We start from the raw sequence: 17,862 nt of genomic DNA, 5'->3' as shown, positions 1-17,862 counted from the left end.
CTAGGCCAGATCCAGGCCCCGATCTTTACCTGACTGCTGGTAGAGCACACAACTGATTCACCTGGGTTGATACAAGTGAAGCGCTAGGGCAGGATGGGGTGTCATCAGCACCACAGCTCGTGTCTCCTCGGCCATGCTCTTAGTGAGAAATGAACAGTGGTGAGGCATTGGGACCCTGCAAACAGACCCGTGTATGGAGGAGGATGCCTAGAGTGCAGCTTTCACAAGCCAGAGGTACTAGCTCTCATCTTGCTGTAAAGCAGGGGTTCTCAAACTGGGTCACCCAACGTAGGTTGGGACTCCGTTTTAATGGGATCACCAGGGCTGGCGTTAGACTTACTGGGATCTGGAGCTGAAGCCCAAGCCCGCTGCCTGGGCTGAAGTTGAAGCCCGAACCCCACCGCCTGGGGCCAAAGCCAAAGAACAAGGGCTTCAGCCCTGGGTTACAGGGATCAGGTTACATGCCTCCTGGCCGGGCCTGAAGCCTTTGAGCTTTGGCTTTAGCCCCCAACCTGGGGCAGTGGGGCTCGGGCTTTGGGCCCCCCAACCCGGGGCAGCAAGCTCAGGCTTCGGTCCCCACTCCTGGGGTTGTGTAGTAATTTTTGTTGGTGGAAGGGGGTCACAGTGCTAAGAAGTTTGAGAACCGCTGCTGTAAAGAATGTTTTTTTTTCTCCACTTAGCAAGGTGAAGTTCCCTCAGTTCACTTAGGCCCAGGTCTTCAAGGTATTTAGGCACCTAACTCCCATTGATTTTTTTTTTAGGGAGAGTTTAGGTGCCTAAATACCTTTTGAGCACCTGGGGCTAGTTGCTGACTCGTGTTAGGAGCTGTCTTGTGTGTCTCTCCCAGCCCTGATGCTTGCTCTGTGTTATTAAAACACACGGCCCTGTGGTGGTGATCTGAGCAACGGTGGAATATTAAAAACAACAAGTTCTATATTAACAAGCTCTAATTCTATTAAGCCCCTCCGCCAAGGGGTCTCAAGCAAGAGGATTTCCTCACTGCCCCTCACCTTCCATACAGGATGCAGGATTGTGTAATGGCCAATCCCAGAGCTTAATTGCATCAGTGCAGATTTGTGATGTTGCAGCAGTCCGTACTAAATGATGATTCTATAAAACTAAAGCCGGAACGGTCTTTGACTGAAGCTGCTCTCTGCATTGGGGCCATTATTTCAACACTATTTAACGTTTCCTGCTCTCCTAATTTTTATGGTGTGTTTCATTTTGGTCCATTTCCCCTGCCCCCCCACATACACACATTTGGTTTGTGTTAAGTCTTCTGCAACTTCTTTCCCAATGTCTATGTATATTAAAAAGAGGCTTGATGAACTGGAGTGCTGCTAAAAGAGATGGATCATTAACTCTGGTTCTAATCAGGGACAGGTCTGTCCTGGGGCACCCTAATTCTGAGCTGCCAGGCTTCCTCTACTCTTCCAGTCTGAGCAGACAATACCAGTGCTGCGGACTTTTGCAATGATTTGTGATGTGGAGATGCATTCGCCAATGATTAGATTGAAACCAACAAAACTCATTTCACTTGTGACCCACACCACATTTGAACTAGTCTCCATTTGTTAAGGAAGGATTTACTATGTCATGTCTGCCTTTTGCACATTCTCTCCCCCTTCCCTACTGCTTGTTTGAGGTGTGCTCTTGTGATTTCTTTGTAATGTGTAGTTCATGTGAGTAATTGACACCTGAGTTTCTTTCTTTCTCTCTGCTAGGTGTGGAAGATGCCTTTAGTTTCACCTCCAAAGTCATGACTGTGTCTCTGCATAAGTTTTCACCAGGATTTTTCCCAGGCAAGCAATCTTATTATGGCTTCACTAACTAGCAGAGTTTCTGCACTTGGGTTAAGTCCTGTTCCCTTCACTCTTTCCAGGTTTCCCACTACCCGTCTGTGTCCGCATCCTCTCTTTATCCAGAAAACAATACAACAGCAGCCCATTCAGTCAGTAGTGCACTTCCTTAGCCTCTTCCTGACATTAAACCTCAAGGGCACGACCACTGCTGGGTTCATTCCGCTGTGCTGCCGCTCTCTCTACCTGGGCTGGTGTCCTACTGTGTAGCAGAGAAAAAAGCAGAACATCAGCAGGGCTTGGATGAGCCCAGAAGGGGCACTGAGGGCAACCTCACCCTCTGTGTACCGTTAGAGGGGAGAGGGGACAATGCAATGAGATGCAAGGCACCCTTGCTTGTGCCTTTTTCAAGAGAGGGAGGCTGTGAGGTTCTAACGTGGGACTTTCTAGAGCTATGTCGTCACTTACTGCAGTGTGTCAAGTACAGACACTACGTGGTGGAGTGAAAGGCTCTGGCAGCGAGGAGACAGCAGGGATGCTATGCTGTTAAAAATAGCAGTGTAGACACGTGAGGCACTGCTTGGGCTGTACACAGCCCATGTAGAATATCTACCATGGGGGTTCAGACATGTAGGGCACTCTAATCTTCTTATCTAAGCCCTGTCTCACCGTCTCTACATTGCTACTTATCCCATGCTAGCTGGATGGGCAGTGTCTGTACTCTACATGCCATCATAAATGTAGACATACTGTATGAGTTAGCTTGTCAATGGCTAAGGAGGACTCCATTGGCACTAATGAAAGCTTTGCAGGACTCTATCAAGAAACGTCTTCAGTCGTCCTCTTTACCTGGTTTCAGTTGTGATATGGTTCGATGTACAGAAGCAACTCTTACCAGAGTTTTCCGCCTTTTCATGTGACGCACTGTTTGCTCCAATCAGAAGTAAAATTTTAAAAATAGCTTTTTTGTTTAAAGAGAACATTTAACCAGTTTTTTAGGTTTAGTGTTAAATAAATCTTAAGAGCCTCAATTCACGTCCACTTTTGTAATTGAAGGAAAATATAATACAGATGTCCCCTGCGATGCTGGTAACTCAGATGCAACAGTGCTGTGCAGAAAGTGTAACTGACTATGGAAACCCTGCATGAAGCTGACGAGTCTAGTTTTACTGACTGAGCTGAGTGAAATGTTAAGTCATTGAAGATTGTAAATGATCAGTAAATCTTTCTAAATCCATTCTGGTTTAGTGTTAGGCAATGATTTTCAGTGATACAGACCATGAAACCTCTTAAGACAAGTTTTATCTTCACCGTGTCCTGTCCATAGGTGCTGTGCAACCCATGTAGGTCTGTCCTGTCAGGTGCTGAGCCCTCTGGCCCCAATCCAGCAAAGCACTTAAGCATGTGCTTAACTTTGAGCATTTGAATAATCCCATTGATTTCACTGGGATGATTTATGTGCTTAAAGTTACAGCCATGGTTGTGAGAAAGGAAATATTGTCCCCATCTTACAGATAGAGAGCTGAGTACGGAGAGACAGAGTGACTTGCCCAAGGAAGTCTGTGACTGAGGTGAGAATCAAACCCAAATCTCCCAAGTCCTAACCACAGGACCATCTTTCTGTCTGCCAGAATGGTATTTCTTATACACCTTAGGGAATGTAGAGCCTTAGCACTTGGATAGGTCAGTGGCTTTTATCCAAAACTTCGGCAGTATCCTTTTAACATCAGATTCTACCAAAACCCCTTTCACTGTCAGTTGCAGCAACCTGTGTGTAGATCAGGGCGTACACACTTCCCTCTCCCACTGTTGCTAATGTATTGAAGTCTCTGAACTCTCTCTGGGGCTGTAGTTTGCAGAGTTTGAAATCTTAGAAGTATCTTCCCCAGGGCAGATACTTCTTGAACAAGGTAACTCAAAACCTCCCCTGTTGGAAGTAGAGTGCAGACTTCTCTGAAGGTGTACTGTGCCTCAGATCTTCCCATCCTATGAAAGACATCCCAGATCTGTTCAGCCAATGTTATTGAGCTCATTTTCTCCTTAGCTGACTGATAGTTCTGGTTTGTTTTTTGTTGCTCAGGAACAGGAGATGTGTCTGATGTTGGCCTGGGGAAGGGGCGATATTACAGTGTCAACGTACCTATCCAGGATGGCATTCAGGATGAGAAATATTACCAGATCTGCGAGACGTGAGACCCATTTTCTATCTGTTTTGTTTTGAACAGAGGATTTCAGAGAACAGAACCTGTACAGATTATTACAAATCTTTTTATTATTTAAGTTTTGGCCCCTTTATGGTGTCAGTTTAAAGACACAAAGCTATGTTAACTGGTAGTTTACCTTGTAGGATCCCAATCCCTCTACAGATTGTATATACAGAAGCACTGAGCAGCAATGTCATCCACCTCTAGGTGGAAGGGGACAAGCATCCAGTTCATCTGTGTGTATTTATTTTGAGGGGCAGAGGATGTAATTTTAACCAAGCACAATGGGTCAAATATCTACTCTTAGACTAAATGCCATGGGATCTCTAGTGTCCATACAGAGAGGGACGTGGTTGGGGGACAAGGTTAAGGTTGTTTGCAAAGCATTTCAAGTGCAAAGCTCCATTGAATTTATTTTATCTAGCTTGGAAGGATTAAGGACTGAGCCATCTTTGCTAGAATTGGAATGGTTGGTTCTAAGGAGTCTAATTCTGCACCTTCACAGGTGCATGGCACAAACCACTAAATCAGCCTTTCTTGCAAAAAATGAAATCCAGGGCCTGTTTTTTTCTAAAGGTGATTATCTTTAGGACACTGCTGCTGCTGCTGCATGCATTTGTATGTCAATCTAGTGCTCATGATAGCCAAGGGCTAAACCAGTTGCTAGCTCAAGACCTGTGATAGGCAGTCATTGTGCAAGCTTCCCAGTCCAGCTCTGGCAATACATGTTTGTCCTGACCTATATAGTACCCGACTTCTGCCACTACCTCCATGATTCCAATCCTGGATCTCTTCTGAGTATACTGTGTCAAAATGCAAAGTGATTTTAAGATTCCAATAAACATCCACTCAGGAGTAGGATGAGACCATCAGATTTGTTTCTACTTGTGACTCAAGTTGGGATTTAAACCCAAATTCAAAACTGTTCAAACAGAATACATTGGAAATATAAAAATCAAACAGTTGTGAAGTCCAATGTGTTAAATGGGAAAATCTTACATTGGCCTGGAGAGCGTTAAATAAGCTAAAAGATCCCTTCCCTCTGACTTCTTTTTTGCCCTACAACGATTATAGAGTCAAATTATCCATCCATTTACAAAGTGGTCATGGTATTTGATTCTGTGACCTCCTGTGACAATGAATTCTGTAAACTGACTACTCCCTGTGCAAAGTATTTCCTTGTATTCTTCTCATCAGTGACCCCTGCTGGCGAGAGGAGCCCCCTTTCATTGGCTGCCTTTTCCTCTTTGGCAAATAGCTGGGCTCCAGACTTGCTCTTTGGCGTTCCCACAGCCAAGCACTAGTAAAAAGTTATGCAAAACCATGCCATTTCCCACCGTCTTGGTGGCAACTGCCTTCCTCGTCTCTATGGAAACTGACCCATTGCAGCACAATGATATAAATAAATAAAAAGGAAGTTTTGCTGCTGGAGTCTTAAACCATGTGCACTTTGAACTTGCCTCTCTATAAATAAGAGTGCTTGTGTCTGAATGCTTTTGTTGTAGCTGATAAACTCCTATCCTGCTCTTGGGTGGTATGGCATATGTATAATTGCCTATTGTTTCTGCAAATTGAATGACTCAGACTCCAATTAAATGTAATTGTTAGTAATAGCTGCTGTGTGGAACAGAGGCCAAGGTGTGACATTTGTTTTTTTTTAAAGTCTGACATGTCTTTAAAATATTGTAGATAAAGGCAGCCAGAGATGAGACGTTTGAGACTGACAACAACAGAGCTGGATACTCATCTGCAGCAGTATGCATCAGTCATACGCAGTGCAGAGATGTCTAAGAAATCTATACGTACACAGTGCTCTGGAAACTTGGGCACTTACCTATTTCCTCCATCAAAAGAGAAAGTTACATGAGTTCTAGCTAATCAATGACTATCTCTTATTCATAAGATCATCCAGAATAGCTTACTTATTTGATCTTCCTGAAAAAGTGCTCTAATTAGGTTCTGATAAAATGGTGGGTACCTTCATATCTATTTTAAATATTATCCTTCTGAAGATAAAAATACAGCACCTGAACAACATTACAAATGTGGAGAACCATACTAATAAATAATCCAGAATTTGCAGGGGCATTTTCTGAATTCAAACAGAAATATTTCACACACGTTTATTCAAATTGCTGTAGCAGTTAGTATGGTACATTCACATTTAATGATGTGAGGAGGAGAAATTTAGTTAATTCTCATCTAACAGAGTCAGTGATGTACAAAAGCAGTAACTATGTGTTCAGTAGGGTCATACATAGTACATTCCAGTGCATAGCATATTACTATACACATATGTATATGACTGTATTAGCAGGACATGCTGAGCTGCGGTGTCAAGTTTTTCTCAGCATGAGTTTGGGATTGTTGCATTATTCTTGACTGGAGAAACCACGAGTTATGCAGGTCACCTCAAAAGAGTGAATGTGAAACCTTTATAGCACAGATACTTTTATATGTTCTGTTTTTAGTAGGGAAGGAGGTTTGAAATGTATTAGCAAGTTTAAGAAGGGTTGGAACTGGATGTTTGTATCCCATCACTGAAGGTCAGGAGGCTTAGTTACTTTGAGCCTAGTGATAACACCAGCAGTTACGTTATATAGGATACAAGTATAGAAATCTTCAGATTTCCGCATGTGTGTTGACCATTGATTGCCTGGGGTTAAGAGGAAATGGCTGCTGTGGGCTGGTTATTCCATATTATTGTGCATGTTTCTTGCCCCTACCTCTGAAGCATCTGGCAGTGATCACTGTCAGAGGCAGGATGTTGGACTAGAAGAACCAGATCTGATCAGGTGTGGTGGTTTCTTCTGTACAGGCTTTTGAGGGAAAGAAAACTATAGTACATCTTAAAAATAATCTAAGCTAGCTTTTCTAAGCACTAGTGCCTTAGTTTCAGGACCTTTCAGGATCAAAACAAGGGTTGAGCCCCGTCTCTGGGAAAGTGGAATCACCCTTTCACAATGGCACAAAATGCCCATTTTCAGCTATGAGTCAAGCAATATCAAATCATAAACCATCTGCTGACCCAGACTGAACAGTCAGTGAATGTGAGAGGTGGGTGAATGTAGAGCAGAAAATATTTTTGTGGCAGATTGACTTTTTTTTATTAAACAAGATACCTATTTAAAGCACTTCAGATTTTGGAATGTTAGGCCCAGTCCTGAAGAAATGGGATCAGAGGATAGAGAGTGCAGGTAAGGCAGATGGAATGTGCATTTATCACATGTCTCTGTAACTTATAGTTTGCAGTGTTGTGGTAGGCCTGTTGGTCCCAGGATAAGAGTGAGACAGGTAGGTGAGGTAATATCTTTTATTGGACTAACTTCTGTTGATGGAAGGGACAAGCTTTTGAGTGTCAGAGCTCTTCCTCAAGTCTCAAACAAGTAACCAGAGTGTCTAATCTAAATGCAAGGTGTGGCAAATTGTTAAGCATAAGGGGTTCATGCATGCTGCGTGAAATGAAGTAGACAATTAATACTTAGCAGGTGGGTGACCAGTTGGTGTAATGAGCCATAAAACCAGTGTCTCTGTTAAGTCCATGGTTTTTAGTGTCCAGCGAAAGTTGTGAATTTAAATTCACAGGCTTTTCTTTTGAAGGTTTTGTGCACGTTTCCTTTGAGGATGAGGACTGAGAGGTCGGATATGGAGTGATCACTTTGTGAAAAGTGTGTGCCCTTGGGTGACAGGATGATCTTGTCTTATAGCTTTTCTGTGAGAGTTCATTCGAGAGCATAGTGTTTGGTTTCGCTCACATTGTTATTGTCAGGGCATTTGATACACTGGAGGAGGTATACCACATGTTCTGATAGGCATGTGTAGGACCCATGGCTCTTGAAAGTGTGTTGGGTGGGGGAGTATTATCATTGTAGCAGTGGATATATGGCTGCAGGTTTTACATTTGTTGTTCTGACAGAGTCTGGTGCTGCTTTGAGATGATGTGTCCTGGTGATGATGAGCATGGGGATGTTGAGTTGCTTGAAGGCCAGAAAAGGAAGCTTGGGAAAGATTTATTTCAGGGTATGCTCCTCATCAAATATGGGTTGTAATTGTTTGATACCCCGCATGGGTTCTAATGTGGGGTGATAGGTAGTAACTGGGGTGTGCAGTCAGTGCGTGTGTGGGACCATACTGTATTGCATCAGGTTCTCCTGGGGTATTTGGGTGACCTGTTCCATGATGTGTTTGTGACAGGTTCGGTCACAGAGACTCTTCTCGAGACTGTCACTCGATGAGCTGGGATACCACTGAGAACACCCCTCCTGCCAGAACAGGCTCCCCTCCACTCCTGTCTTGCTGAATTAGACGCTCCGGTCAGCTTCAGCACAGACCCAGAGGTTGGGACACGCCTCTCTGCAGTTCACTGAAACTGAGATTCAGTCAGCCAGGGGCTTCTCAGTTAACAGGGACTTTCCTAACACCCAGTGTTCAGCCTTTTTGGGAGCCTGAACCCCAGATAAATCCATTTTACTCTGTATAAAGCTTCTACAGGGCAGACAATTTATGAATTTACCCTGTATAACACTGATAGAGAGGTATGCACAGCTGTTTGCTCCCCAGGTATTAATCACTTACTCCGGGTTTATTAATAAAAAGTGATTTTATTAAGTATAAAAAGTAGGATTTAAGTGGTTTCAAGTAATAACAGACAGAACAAGGCATGCAAGAAAAGTAAAGCAAAAACAGGCAAGTCTAAGTCTCAGACATTAAGAAACTGATTACAGGTAATATCTCACCCTTAGAGATGTTCCAATAAGCTTCTTTCACAGCCTACACTCCTTCCTAGTCTGGGCCCAGTCCTTTCTCCTGGTACAGTCCTTGTTATTTCCAGTGAACATCTCAGGTGGTAAGCAGGGGTTTTCTCATGACTGGCAGCCTCCTTTGTCCTGCTCCACCCCCTTACATAGCTGTGGCACAAGGCGGGAATCTTTTGTCTCTGGGTCCCCACCCCTCCTTCCAAATGGAAAAGTACCAGATTTAAGATGGATTTCATTATCAGGTGATGTGGTCACATATCACTGTAAGACCCCTAGTCTCCATTCTCTATGGGCTTGAAGAGCAAGAAGGCTTTCAAGTAACAAAGGCCATTTGCAACTGATTATTTCTGGAGCACCCTTAATGTGTTTACATCAGTGATACAAGTTTATATCTTATTCTCCTAACTCCAGATATAGAAATAATACATGCAAACAAATAGGATGAACACACTTAGTAGATTACAAGCTTTCTAATGACACTATACAAGGGGTATTTAGTATAAAGTATATTCCAGTTGCGTCATATTCATAAGCATATTTCCATAAAGCATATGGAATGCAATGTCACAGTGTTGATCTGCTTCTCTGACGGAATGTGCTTGTTTGGTGAGGGTGTTTTAAAGTGTGTACCCTGGACTTTCTCGTCAGAGAATATTCTCTGGTATCTGAGTGCTTGGCTGTAGAGAACAGATTTCTTGAGATGTCTGGGTCAGTGGAAGTAAGTGTGATCATCTATGGGGTTTTTGTCTATGGGTATCTGTAGGGTTCCATTGTTGAAGCTGATTGTGGTATCCAGGAAGTTGATGCTAGTGTGGATGTGTTCTAATGCGAGTTTGATGGATGGATGGTGGTGGTTGAATTGTGGTGGAAATCTGAGGGCTTTTAGGTCATCTGTCTAGTGGATGAAAATTGTTGGTTTTATGATGCATTTTCCAGAAATTCTTCTTCAAGGTGGCCCGTGAAGAGGTTAGCATATTGTGGAACCATTCTTGTACCCAGGTTGTTCCCATGGAAAGTCCCCACAGACTTGGGGACTACATTTATCTACATTTAAACTTGTGCTGATGTAGTGCATCAGTGTAGACGCTCACTACAGCAATGTGAGGGTTTTTTCCATCACTGTAGTCAATCCACCTACCTGCCAGCCCTTAATTGCCCATTTTAAGTGGTCTCCGACAACATGTGTGAATCTGTCACACCTTGTATTTATCTTGGACACTCAGGTTACTTTCTCCAGATCTAAGGTAGAGCTCTGTGATTCTCAAAACTCGTCCCTTCCACCAACAGAAGTTTGTACAAGAAAAGATATCTCACTTATCTCGTCTAATCACATGGCTAGTGGTCCTGATTCACTTTGCACAAGTGAAAATGGAGCCGGGTGGGGAGAACTGGGGTCTCCCCTCCAAGTGTGGTGCATGCATAATATAAACATAACTGTGTAAAATACAAAGTAAAACTTAAATGGATACATGCCTCCAGGGCTTAAATTCTCAGAGATTATTTCCCAGAGCCCCCCATGCCCTTCCCCATTTGGGGGGCTCTGGGCTTCAGATGCAGGGCGGAGGGTCTCAGGTCTTTAGCCCCATGGGAGGGAGGCACAGGGGCTCAGGGGTTTAGTCCCATGGGGGTGGGATCATGCCCAGGCTTGTGGCTTCAGCCTCATGGCAGGTGCACCAGGGCTCCCATGAGTTTGAAAATATTTTCTGGAGTTCTGCTTCAGGGGGCTCCAGCTGAATTTAAGCCCTGCATGCTTCAGCTGTTGTATTGCAAAGCCATGTGATAAACAGTTGCTAAAGGATGCAGAAGGAGGCTGCTGCTCCTGTTAACTATGATGCACATTGAAATGTAGAATGACTAAAAGAATAAGCATGGTACCCTGTACCCACTCAAAGACAATCTGTTTTCAAGGCTTTCCATGAAATAATGTTGGAATTAGGCTGGAGCCACACCTGCTGCTGCTGTGGAAAGAGGAGATGTGCTAATACAGACACAAAATGTCCAGCTGAAATGAAGTGATCAGGCAGCCTGATTTTTATGCCTGACCTATTTTAAACAACTTTTTATCATTATTATTTTTCAAGTTCTTGTCCCAAGCAAAACCACTGCACTTCTCCAGTCAGCCTGCCACCTCCACTCTTCAGTCCCTGCCATCTTACTCAGCACACCTGATAACAGGACTTCCATCAGTCAGGAGGTCGATGGTGGGCTTTTAGAAAGCTCCCTGAGACTTCAGAATAAAGCTAATGACATGCCAGGCTTCGAAAGCAACCATGGAGCATGTGGGAGGGAAATGGAGGATCTCTAATTAGAAGAGTCCATGCTCAGGGTTTGGGCATCAGGATGGGGTACAAGCAGTGCAGCTCTCATAAAGAGAGAGGTTTATTCTGGGTGCCAGACCCAACAGGTAGGAATGGGAACACTGCTCGAATGCTGGGCTTGGTACCTGTTTGGGGATAGTCTTGGAAGGTCAGGTGCCTAAGCTTATAGGGGTTGCACCCGGCAAAGCACCTACAACAATTGCAAGATGGCTGGCCCACCATCTGGATTTCTTTGAGTTGATCTGGATTTCATCATGCAACAAGACACTGATTCTAAGTGCTCGGCCAGACTCTATAAAGTTGACATGATTAAAAATATACTGCCCTGCAAAAATAACCGCTGCAACAATGGTGAGATTTGCGCTGAAACCCTACAGAGACCACAGCGTTTGAAATGGGGCCTGTAAACCCAGACCCAAGCTTTCATTTCTTTCTGTTTGAACACAGGCCCTGGTTCTAATGGGGGAGTTCAGTCACCCTGACATCTGCTGGGAGAACAATACAGCAGTGCACAGACAATCCAGGAAGATTTAGGAGAGTGCTGGGGACAACTTCCGGTGCAATTATTGGAGGAACCAATCAGGGGCCATTCTCCTCTTGAGCTGCTGCTTACAAACAGGGAAGAATTGGTAGGGGAAGTAGGAGTGGCAACCTGGGCAGCAGTGACCATGAGATGGTTGAGTTCAGGATCCTCACAAAAGGAAGAAAGGAGAGTAGCAAAACACGGACCCTGGACTTCAGTAAAGCAGACTTTGACTCCCTTTGGCCTGGTCTACCTATGAGTTTAGGTCGAATTTAGCAGCGCTAAATCGAATTAACCCTGCACCCGTCCACACAACAAAGCCATTTACTTCGGCATAAAGGGTTCTTAAAATAGATTTCTGTACTCCTCCCCGAGGAGAGTAGTGCTGAAATCGACATTGCCAGTTCGAATTAGGGTTAGTGTGGACGCAATTTGGTGGTATTGGCCTCTGGGAGCTATCCCACAGTGCACCATTGTGACCCTTGTGGACAGCAATCTGAACTCAGATGCACTGGCCAGGTAGACAGGAAAAGCCCCAGGAACTTTTGAATTTCATTTCCTGTTTGCCCAGCCTGGAGAGCTCATCAGCACAGGTAATCATGCAGTCCGATAATCGAAAAAGAGCTCCAGCATGGACTGTGTGGGAAATACTGGATGTGATCACTGTATGGGGAGAGGATTCCATGCTAGCAGAACTCCGTTCCAAAAGATGGAATGCCAAAATATTTGAAAAAGTCTCCAAGGGCATGATGGAGAGAAGACACAACAGGGACTCACTACAGTGCCACATGAAAGTTAAGGATCTCAGACAAGCCTACCAGAAAACCAAAGAAGCAAACAGATGATCCGGTGCAGAGCTGCAGACATGCAGCTTCTACGCTGAGCTGCATGCAATTCTAGGGGGCGCCGCCACCATTACTCCACCCTGACCGTGGATTCCGAGGACGGGGTACTCTTAGCCATGCCTGAGGATTTCACGGACGGGGAAGATGAGGAGGAGGAGGAGGACAAGCTTGCGGATGTTGATCACTGATTACTCTTGCCCCTCGCTCCACCGATATGGTCACAAGGTGCCCGTTATCTACCGGGTAATGAGCGTTGGGATAGGGCGGAGGCTCGATCACTGGATGTACTCGGGAGGGGTGACAAGTGCCCTGAAGGTAGCAATGGGGATAACGCAAACAATGAGTCGTGGGGTTAAAATTGAGGGTTTATTGAATGGGTCACAAGTGAGGATGAGGAACAACTTAATACTAGTTACAACTTGGGCCTACAATATAATACTAGAACAAATAATAAAAATACTGCAATTACAAACAGAAGCTGACCCTGGTACCGCTCTAAGTCCCAGTAGTTATTTAGGTCCTTCCAAGGGTTAGTAAAGGTGCTATTGGTGCTATTATTAAGCATAAATGCAATTACTCGTCTAAGTAAAAAAAAATGCAATAAGACAGTTAAAGATTGCCGTGAGACTCCGGCCAATCCCCCTTGCGTTCAAGGTTTCCTGGTTAGCGGGTTTCCCCTAGCAGGAGCCTTGGGGCGGCTGGGATCGGCTTTCGTCTCCGGCTTACAACACGATTACAGGCTCAGTTAGTTAGCAGAATTAGTAGCTAGGCATACTTACACACACAGACCACAAACGTTTCATTACCACCGGCAGACGGGTAGGCTTCTGAGAACACGGAGCCGAGGGAGACTTCGAGTTGATCAGGCTCGGTTACGGGTACAGGTTTCTGCATTTTCTCCCTGCCCACTGCTTGCACGGTGGGCAATTTATAAGAGTAATGACGTGTTCAGTTTTTTGGCCAGGTTTCTCCTAATTAGGAGATTTACAGGTGCCTCGTTACCACCCTCGGGGGGGGGGGGGTTCCTGGAACTGGCTGACCACAAAATTTGCCTAGCCCCAACGGTTACTTTCGGGTAATGCTTCTCGCTTGAGAGTACGTGCATGCTCGTTTCCTGAACATGGAGGCCAGAGCAAAAGCTACCTAGGGCTGTGAGACTAACAGCGGAGAGCACACAGCACACCATACTCCCCAACAGCCAGGATCTTTTTCTCAGCCTGACTGAAGTAGCCTTCCAACCCTCCCAAGGCGATATCCCAGACTATGAAGCCATAGAAGGGACTCTGGTGAGTGTACCTTTTATAAATATAAAACATGGTTTAAAAGCAAAGTTTTTTAATGATTAATTTGGCCTAAGAACTTGTAATGCATTCTCGGCCAGTACAGCTACTGGAAAAGTCTATTACCGTAACTGGGGATAGAGTGGAAATCCTCCAGGGACATCTCCATGAAGCTCTCCTGGAGGTACTCCAAAAGCCTTTGCAGAAGGTTTCTGGGCAGTGCAGCCTTATTCCATCCTGCATGGTAGGACACTTTACCATGTCATGCTAGTAGCAAGTAATCTGATATCATTGCATGACAAAGCATGACAATGTATGGTCCCAGTGTTTGCTGGCATTCAAGCAACATCCGTTCTTTATCTCGCTGTGTTATCCTCAGGAGAGTGATATTGTTCATGGTAACCCGAATGAAATACGGGAATTTAATTAAGGGGACAGAGGTGGCTGTTCCTATGGGGCTGTTTGCCTGTGGCTGAAAAGAAATCCTTCCCTGCAGTTAGCCAAGCAGTTGGGGGGGGGGGCGGGTATTGGCGCTGAGCTGTTTGCATTTGTTTAGCAGGGATCTTCCCTGATACCAGACACACGGTGTGGGGGAGGGGTAAAGTGATCATCCCAGAGAATTGGATTAGGGGGTTAGTTTGGTTTCTGCTGCTGCACGTTAACACGAAAACTGCAGCACTCAACGGGCTTTGCTTGGTATGGGAAAGGAGGGCGCTGCTTTTATGAAGGTTGCAGAAGCCAAAAGACAATGGCTTACCAAGGCCGCAAGCAAGCTGAATTTTGTTGCCCGGCCCTGCGCCTGTGATCTCTAACACCAAAGCTGCAGGCACTCAATATTAAGATGCAAAATATGACCTTGTACCGAAATCACATGTGCTATGTAATGTGAATAGTGTTGTTCACCGTGAAAGAGTATAACCATTGTTCTGTAAAATGTATCTCTTTAAATACTTCTCTCCCTTTTTTTCCTTCCCTCAGCTGCAAATTTTTCAAGCTTCCCTCCTCCGTCCCAAAGGCTATCTCAGATAAGGCGGCAAAAAAAAAAAACACGTGCAAGATGAAATGTTCTCTGAGATCATGCAGTCGACCCGCAGTGAAAGAGCTCATTTGAATAAGTGGAAGGAAAGAGTATCACAGTACAGGAAAGCGGCCAATGAACATGAGGACAGGAGGGAAGAATGTGAGAAGAGGAGGGGCGCTCGAGATGAGAGGTGGTGACAGGAAGATCAGAGGAGGCAGGATGCAATGCTGCAGGATCAAATGGACATGCTTCAGCGTCTGGTGGAGCTTCAGGAATAGCAGCAGGAGTGCCACTGCAGCCCCTAACCACCCTCCCCATGTTCCATAGCCTCCTCACCCAGATGTCCAAGAACACGGGGGGAGGCTCCGTGCACCCTGCCACTCCACCCCAGTGGACAGCCCAAGCAAAAGGCTGTCAGTCAACACGTTTTGAAGTGGCCTTTTCCTTCCTTTCCTCCTCCCACACCCCACCCAGGTTACCTTGTCAGTTCTCTCCCTATTTTTATAATCAATTACTAAAGAATACATGGTTTTTAAATGATAGTGACTTTATTTCCTTTGAAAGCAAGCTGTGATCGAAGCGGGGAGGGTGGGTGGCTTACAAGGAATGAGTCAATCAAGGGGTCAGGTTTTCATCAGGAGAAACAAACAGAACTCTCACACGGTAGCCTGGCCAGTCATGAAACTGGTTTTCAAAGCTTCTCTGATGCGCACCGCACCCTCCTGTACTTTTCTAACCATCCTGGTGTCTGGCTGCACGTAATCAGCCGCCAGGCGATTTTCCTCAACCTCCCATCTCGCCATAAATGTCTCCCTCTTACTCTCATGGAGATTGTGGAGCACACAGCAAGCAGCAATAATGGGAATATTGGTTTTGCTGAGGTCTGAGCAAGTCAGTAAAGTACGCCAGCATCCCTTTAAATGTCCAAATGCACATTCTACCACCATTCTGCACTTGCTCAGCCTATAGTTGAACAGCTCCTGACTACTGTCCAGGCTGCTGTGTATGACTTCAAGAGCCATGGCATTAAGGGGTAGGCTGGGTTCCCAAGGATAACTATAGGCATTTCAACATCCACAACTGTTATTTTCTGGTCTGGGAAGAAAATCCCTTGCTGCAGCCATTTAAACAGATTAGTGTTCCTGAAGACCTGAGCGTCATGAACCTTTCCTGGCCATCCCACGTTGATGTTGGTGAAATGTCCCTTGTGATCCACCAGTGCTTGCAGCAGCATTGAAAACTACCCCTTGCAGTTTATGTGCTGGCTGCTCTGGTGCCAAGATAGGGATATGGGTTCCATCTATCGCCCCACCACAGTTAGGGAATCCCATTGCAGCAAAGCCATCCAATATGACCTGCACATGTCCCAGAGTCACTACCTTTGATAGCAGCAGCACAGTGATTGCTTTGGCTACTTGGATCACAGCAGCTCCCACAGTAGATTTGCCCACTCCAAATTGATTCCCAACTGACCAGGAGCTGTCTGGTGTTGCAAGCTTCCAGAGGGCTATCGCCACTCGCTTCTCAACCGTGAGGGCTGCTCTCATCTTGGTATTCTGGTGCTTCAGGGCAGGGGAAAGCAAGTCACAAAGTTCCATGAAAGTGGCCTTATGCATACAAAAGTTTCGCAGCCACTGGGAATCATCCCACACCTGCAACACTGTGTGGTCCCACCAGTCTGTGCTTGTTTCCCAGGCCCAGAATCAACGTTCCATGACATGAACCTGCCCCATTAACACCATGATTTCCAAAGCACCGGGGCCCACGGTTTGAGATAATTCTATGTCCTTGTCCTCATCTCTCTCGTCGCCGCACTGCCGCCACCTCCTCGCTTGGTTTTGCAGGTTCTGGTTCAGCATAAACTGCATGATAATGCATGAGGTGTTTACAATGTTCATGACTGCTGCGGTGAACTGAGTGGGCTCCATGCTTGCTGTGGTATGGCGTCTGCATAGTTCACCCAGGAAAAAAGGTGCAAAACGGTTGTCTGCCGTTGCTTTCACGGAGGGATGGAGGGAGAGGGGGGACTGATGACATGTACCCAAACCACCCACCATTGAGATCTCAACCCAGAATTCCAATGGGCGGAGGAGACTGCGGGAACTATGGGATAGCTACCCACAGTGCAATGCTCCGGAAATCAACGCTAGCCTCGGTACTATGGACGCACACCACCGAATTAATGTGTTTAGTGTGGCCGCATGCACTCGACTTTATACAATCTGTTTCCAAAAATCAAATTCTGTAAAATCAGAGTAATCCCGTAGTGTAGACATACCCTTAGGGAACTAATGGGCGGGATCCCCTGGGAGGCTAATATGAGGGAGAAAGGGGTGCAGGAAAGCTGGCTGTATTTTAAAGAAGCCTTATTAAGGGCACAGGAGCAAACCATCCCAAAGTGCAGAAATAATAGCAAATATGGCAGGCGACCAGCTTCGCTTAACAGTGAAATCTTTGGTGAGCTTAAACTCAAAAAGAAAGCTTACAAGAAGTGGAAACTTGATCAGATGACTAGGGAGGAGTATAAAAATATTGCTCGAGCATGCAGGGGTGTCATCAGGAAGGCCAAAACACAACGAGTTGCAGCTAGCAAGGGATATGAAGGGTAAGAAGAAGGGTTCCTATAGGTATTTTAGCAACAAGAAAAAGGTCAGGGAAAGCGTGGGACCTTTAATGAATGGGAGAGGCAACCTAGTGATAGATGATGTGGAAAAAGCTGAAGTACTCGATGCTTTTTTGTTTTGCCTTGATCTTCACAGACAAGTTAACTCCTGCACTGCTGTCCTGGGCAGCACAGTATGAGGAGGAGGTGAACAGACCTCAGTGGTGAAAGAACAGGTTAAGGACTATTTAGATAAGCTGGACATGCATAAGTCCATGGGTCCAGATCTAATGCATCCGAAGGGGCTGAGGGAATTGGCTGATGTGATTGCAGAGCGGTTGGCCATTATCTTTGAAAACTGGTGGTGCTCGGGGGAGGTCCTGGATGATTGGAAAAAGGCAAATATAGTGCCTATCTTTAAAAAAGGGAAGAACGAGAACCAGGGGAACTGCACACCAGTCAGCCTCACCTCAGTCTCTGGAAAAATCATGGCACAGGTCCTCAAGGAAACCA

At 45.4% G+C, this 17,862-nt stretch overlaps 1 protein-coding gene and 1 long non-coding RNA gene across 15 annotated transcripts in view; one reads left to right on the top strand and one right to left on the bottom strand.

Moving 5' to 3' along the window:
• Positions 1-17,862, bottom strand: part of LOC127057093 (uncharacterized) — a 256,427-nt gene that overhangs the window by 83,580 nt on the left and 154,985 nt on the right. The gene's annotated exons all lie outside the window — the stretch shown is intronic.
• Positions 1-17,862, top strand: part of HDAC8 (histone deacetylase 8) — a 97,637-nt gene that overhangs the window by 34,708 nt on the left and 45,067 nt on the right. For 12 of the 14 annotated variants that reach the window (XR_007775977.1, XR_007775982.1, XR_007775976.1 and 9 more), the window contains 2 exons: positions 1,725-1,802; positions 3,880-3,988. The exons of 1 other annotated variant lie outside the window; for it this stretch is intronic. Coding sequence is in view for 5 of the 13 variants with exons in the window: in XM_050965584.1 (XP_050821541.1) it covers positions 1,725-1,802; positions 3,880-3,988 (187 nt within the window). In the remaining 8 variants the exon portion in view is untranslated. The remainder of the gene's footprint in view (positions 1-1,724; positions 1,803-3,879; positions 3,989-17,862) is intronic. One more of the 14 variants, XR_007775984.1, reaches the window with a different exon arrangement.

Source organism: Gopherus flavomarginatus, chromosome 8, assembly GCF_025201925.1.
Source record: "Gopherus flavomarginatus isolate rGopFla2 chromosome 8, rGopFla2.mat.asm, whole genome shotgun sequence".
NCBI classification, from domain to species: Eukaryota; Metazoa; Chordata; order Testudines; family Testudinidae; genus Gopherus; species Gopherus flavomarginatus.
The sequence above is the reverse complement of the archived record's forward strand: the minus strand, read 5'-3'. Positions and strand labels throughout refer to the sequence as shown.